Source organism: Echinops telfairi, unplaced genomic scaffold, assembly GCF_000313985.2.
Source record: "Echinops telfairi isolate 266 unplaced genomic scaffold, ASM31398v2 ScPeMD7_27;HRSCAF=92, whole genome shotgun sequence".
Taxonomy (NCBI): Eukaryota; Metazoa; Chordata; class Mammalia; order Afrosoricida; family Tenrecidae; genus Echinops; species Echinops telfairi.
Window position 1 is genome coordinate 134,515 of NW_022103924.1, and position 5,752 is coordinate 140,266.

The window sequence follows — 5,752 nt, forward strand, 5'->3', positions numbered from 1 at the left end:
GTTTATTGATTCTGTTTATCCATTCAAAGAACCAACTTTTAGCAGCATCAATTTTTTTCCAGTTTTCTTTTTTCCCTCTCCTATATCTCAGCCCTGATTTTTATTATTTCTTTTCTTTTGCTATTAGTAGGATTGTCCTGTTGACTCTGCTCTAGTTGCTGTAAATTTTGTGCCAGCGTATCAGTCTTAAGTCTCTCTTCCTTTTTCATGTGTGCGTGTATTGCTATGAAACTTCCTCTGAAAACTGCCTTTGCTGTGTCCCATATGTTTTGGTACGTCTTGTACTTATTTGTTTCTAGAAATTTCCTAATTTCATCTCTAATCTGGGCCAGTACACACTCCTTTTGGAATAGAGAGTTATTCATCCTCCAGTTGTTTGCCCTTATTTTCTTCTTGTATTTGGATGAAGAGCTCTATAAATATCTATCAGGTCAAATTGTCTAATTGTGGTGTTTAGATTTCTAGCCTCCTTGTTGAGTTTCTTTCCCTGTGATCTGTTGTTCTCAGAGAGCTGTGTATTGTCTCCTACTATAATTGTTGAGCCTGTGATTTCTTTTTTCATCCTTTAGAGCCTTTGGTTCACATACAGTGGGTCTCTCATTCGGGAAATACATGTTTAAAATGCTCAGTGGTTCATTGTCTACCATTCCCTTGAGCATTATATAGTGTCCCTCCTTATCTCTTTTTCTGGTTTGCACTTGGAGGTCAGTTTTATCCAATACTAAGATTGCAACCCCTGGTTTTTTTGAATTGCTGTCTGTGTGTTATGTTTTTCTCCAGCCTTTGATTCTCAGCCTATTTTTGTGTGTAGTTTTGAGTTGTGTCTCCTATAGGCAGCAGATTGATGGGTTGTGTTTTCTAAGCCAATCTGCTACCCTCAGTCTTTTAATTCCTGAGTTCAGTCTATTGAGATTCAGGGTTATTAAATCCATCTGTGAACTCTGATGCCATCTTATATCTTTTGTCTTGAGTGTTTTCCTACCTCCCTTTCTCATCAGTGTGTTATGTGTGTGTGCAGTCATTCTTGACTTCTTTCCACCCTTAAGCCAATGCTATCTTGAGAGCTGTTTTCCTCTGGATGGGGTTGTTCTATGTGCTGGCCTCTTACTTGTGCTTAGTGAATGCTGTTCTTCTGCCCATATTGGGTCGGCAAGGATCTTTTGTAGGGCTGTTTCTTTTAACATATTCTTTGAGTTTTTCCTTGTCTGGGAAGACTCTTAGTTCTTGATGTATCTTGATAGATAATTTGGGTGCATAGAGTGTTCTTGAGTTTGTGTTATTTTCCTTTAATTTTTAGAATATATTACTCCACACTTTCCTCTTCTTCATAGTGTCCACTGATAGGTCTGAGCTATTCTTATTTGGGAACCTTTATATGTGATTGCTTGTTTTTCCCTAGCTGTTGTCATGATTTTCTCCTTTTCCTCAATGTTTGATAGTTTATTATGTGCCTTAGTGACTTCTTGGGATTCATTCTAGTTGGTGCTTTCTCAGCCTCCTGAATGGTTGCCTGGTTTTCATTCAGTAAGCTGGGGAAGTTTTCCTCCAAGCATTCTTTCACTATTGTTGCAGATGATGTCTTTGTTGTGTCTTCCTCCGGTGATCCAATTATTGTGATGTTGTTCCTCTTCATAGCATCACACATCGCTCTTAGGTTTTCTTCACCTTCTCTGATGATCTTATTAGATTTCTGTGTTTGTTAAAGCCTCCTTGGCTGCCCTTTTGGTCACTGGTGCGGTTCTTTGCCTCCCCCAGTTGGTTGACGAAGTCCCTGAGTCTGCTACTGGATTTTGTCCTCTTGTCCCTAAGCTCTTGTATTACCCTTTGGTGTATGGTCTTTATCTCCTCTATCATTTAATCCTTTTTCAGTATTGTTTTCCTCTATGCACATCGTTAGGTTCAGGACATCTTCTGACATTGCCTTTTGTTTCTCCTGGGTTTGTTTTTTGAGGTCCGGGTGACTGATTGCTGTTTGCATTGTGTGTGTGTGTGTGTGTGTGTGTGTGTGTGTGTGTGTGTGTGTGTGTGTGTGTGTTTTGTTGGTTTGTTGTTGTTTTTTTTCAGAGGCACCAGGTGCCATTTTCCAGAGTTGAAGAGCACTGGGCTCTTTCTTGGAGACTTGTAGGAATGCTTCTCCAAACTGCCCGCAGCTAATTGCACTATGGAATTGGCCTACCGCTTTTTCCACCTGTGGCTTCACTCTTTCCCTAGTCAACCAGTATTTTATTATTTGTAGGGCAAGTTGTATGGTTCTCTCAGGGGATGCTGGTTGGGTGGTTGTCCGTGATGGCGTGGCCTACGGCAGCGAGGGACACTGCATTGGGTGTGCTGGGGTCACTGCTACAGCAGGAGTGCCACAGAAGGCTGGTGGGTGTGCCCACTTTGGTGTAAAACCACAAATGGTGGGTGGGATTTCCCTGGTCAAGTAGATTGCTGGGGAGGTTGGGCAGAGTACCCCACAGCAGCGTGGAGCATTGGCTAGTGATGCCTTAGGCTGTGTGAGGCACTAAGGCAAGAGGGAGGAAGTTCCTTCAGTCACATGATACCACAGAGAACAGGTAGTTGCTCTCCCAGTATGCAGGCAAGATTTCCCCCAGAAGAAGGTGGGTGGGATTTCCCCAGCCACAGTGTTAAGCACTGCAGTGGGCAGGTGGAATTTCCCACAGAAATTAGGCGGGATTTACCCTGGAGCAAGGTGGGTGGGATTTCCCCCCAGAATAGTGTGGGCTGACGTTCCCCTGGAGGATGGTGCTCTGACTTTCCCCAGCCTCAGGTTATGCTGCAGAGGATGGGGCTCTCCCAGCTAGGTGGAGAGCAGGCATAAATGCCCTAGGCTAAGGGGTGTGGCCTGGAGGTGGAGAGTGGCATGTGAGAGAAAAGCGAAAAGAAAAACAGCCTTCTGAGACTTGGTGGGACAGAGAGAATAGAGGGAAACAAAATTAACAGTATAGCTGAGCCCCGATCCCTGGCTGTGTGGCTGGAAGGGTTTAAACCATGGCCTTAGTTGGCAGCAAGCTTTGGATGTGTTGAGATAAAGCCCATAGGCCTGCTCCAAATGATCCCGCTTCCAGCTGAGACAGTAGCGGGGCTAAGGTCAAACTAGCCGGCGTCTACTGTGGTAAGTCAAAATTCCCCAGCTCCTCAAAACCTAGTGGATCTGTTCCTATTTACCTTTATGAAGCTCCTCCTGCAACCCAGAAGTGTGGAATTTCCCTCTTAGTAACTCTCCTGCGCCAATTTCTGGGCAGACCCTTTGGTATGTGTTACTCAGTGGCCATCTTGCTGGAAGTCCCCTGCTTAAAATTTTAAGAAAACTTTTTGTTCCCTGTTCCAGTGGACTCTAAATACGGTTTCCAGGCCTCTTTTAATTATTAAAGAGGCAGTTTAGGAGTATTTTCATTGTAAGGATTACTGACTGGGTAGATAGCTGATTCTTTACTTTGAATTCAGGATTTGCTAGAAGCAAAATACCCCATAGTAGGCAATTAACTAAAATTAGTTAGTCAATATGACAAAATAATAATTTATAAATTATCAAGGGTTCATGAGGGGGGATGGGGAAAATGAGCTTATATCAAGGGTTCAAGTAGAAAGCAAATGTTTTGAGAATGATGATGGCAGCAAATGTACAAATGTGCTTGACACAATGGATGTATGTATGGATTATGATAGGAATTGTCTGAGTCCCCAATAAAATGATTAAAAAAATAAAATTTTTAAAAAGTAAAAAAATTAGTCAATCACTTTCTCTTCTGTCTGTTTTGCTTTCATTTTTAGTAATTATCTATTTGGTGTAGTTTATTCAGCTATTTTCTGTTTGTTTTTTAATTTTATTGGTGGCTCTTACAGCTCTTATAATATTCCATATATCAGTTGTATCAAGCATACATATGTTGCCATCATTTCCAAAACATTTTCTATTTGAGTCCTTGTTATATGTTCTTTTTTCCCCTCCGTCCCCCACACCTCCAATTATATATTGTTAATATTATTTCTTTTCTTACACTGTCTAGGCTGCTCTTTTTGTTTATTCATATTAGCCATTTTTGTTAAATTGATTTGACATCATCTCTTGAATCTTTGATAAACACCTTCTAGCATAGGCTTACTATGTATTTTACACTGGAAACAACTCTTCCTCCATTTATAGACTATGAAATGTAGGTGCAACTCATTGCTACTGGGTTGGCATTGCTACTAGGCCGGTTTTTTTATGGGTATAAGAAATGTCATTGGGTGAAGTGGAGGAAATATTTAATGGTTAAAGTAGTATTTGTCTTGAATAGACAGAACATTGGGTTTTTTTAAATATCTTCTTTCCATTTCTATTAGAAATTACAGAGGATATCTCCATGAAGACTTTGAATATGAAGACTGTGTATGTTTCTGTACTCCCGACAACGGCAGAGGTCTAACATGTGTCTATGAATGTGGTCAGTCAGTTTTTCCCTATCTTACACCATCCCTAATAAACACAAAATCACTGTGAAGGTGTTTTCTTCTGGTATATTTATGATATGTTGCTTTGGGCTGAAAGTTCAAACTAGATTGATTAATCAAGTGTTGAAATCTCACAGTATTAGGGACATTTAACCTTAAACACCTGTGCAGTCATGTTGTTGCAAAGTTACCTACCTCAGCACTTCGGACTTATTTTGTGTACTTGCGCTCTCATTTAGGTTCTCAAAACTAAAGTTACTTAAATAGCACATTAAAATGAAACCACATGCAAGAATAGACATATTTCCATTTCTGCTACCTTGATTTTCCTGTGCAATTCAGTGGAATATTTTAAGTTTCAGTAAATCAAACAATAAGTTTTTCTTTCACATAATAAATGTCTTGGATATAATTCATTCTCTAGTTATTTAATAAAACTTATTAATTGTAATTTTTGAAGAGCACAAAAGATTTTTATATTTCGATGGTGCTCTAAATGTCTGATTTTGCTTCTCAAAATTCTGCATGATCATTTGAATCGTTAAAGAAACTGATACCAAGACTAAATTATGTAAGAATTTATTAGGGAAGGATTTATGAAGAATTGTTGGGAGAAATTACACATAGAGGTGTTGAGAGCCTTCAAAGTATAGTGTACATCTGATACCTTTGAAAGAGGACAAAAGGGAAGATTGATTAGAACAAGAATCAGACTACAGTACAACTTTGAGACTGGTTAGAACAACAACAATTTTATAAAGCTGGGTCAAAATGGCATAGATGTTCCATCTGCCTGGGCCACTGAGTTGATATGACTTACCATAGCAGTTAACACTGGAAAACTACTGCTTCACCCTTTGAAATCTTGACACCTTGGCCATCACACCGGCTGGGTGTGCTTCTTCTTTTGGGGCCTGGTTGATTCCTCCCTGAGATGGTTGCTTGTTTGAAGACTTCCTTTCATTCTAACTCTATCCCTTTAATCTATGTAGATAGTTTTTATAGTGCAATAGTTGATTGGATCCATCAGATACAGGATTAATTTCTTTAACAAAAGATTGAATTGCCAAGTTCTTTTTGAAGTTGTTTTAGGCATGTGACCTGAATTTGTACAACAAAATTTCCAACTTCAAGTGCTCGCTTCGGCAGCACATATACTAAAATTGGAACGATACAGAGAAGATTAGCATGGCCCCTGTGCAAGGATGACACACAAATTCGTGAAGCGTCCCATATTTTTTTTAAAAAATTACAACTTCAATTTCTGGTTTTATTTTCACATAGTTCAATTTTAAGTCCATCTCGCGCCCCC

At 39.7% G+C, this 5,752-nt stretch overlaps 1 protein-coding gene and 1 non-coding gene across 2 annotated transcripts in view; both read left to right on the top strand.

Moving 5' to 3' along the window:
- IARS1 (isoleucyl-tRNA synthetase 1) overlaps window positions 1–4,490 on the top strand; it is a 118,415-nt gene extending 113,925 nt beyond the window's left edge. The window contains exon 32 of the mRNA XM_004714603.2: window positions 4,333–4,490. Within this exon, the coding sequence (XP_004714660.1) occupies window positions 4,333–4,415 (83 nt within the window). The 3' untranslated portion in view covers window positions 4,416–4,490. The remainder of the gene's footprint in view (window positions 1–4,332) is intronic.
- Window positions 4,491–5,573: 1,083 nt separating this feature from the next.
- On the top strand, window positions 5,574–5,680 carry LOC115869477. The gene has a single exon (XR_004046210.1). It is a non-coding gene; the product is annotated as a U6 spliceosomal RNA (small nuclear RNA).
- Window positions 5,681–5,752: the final 72 nt, after the last annotated feature.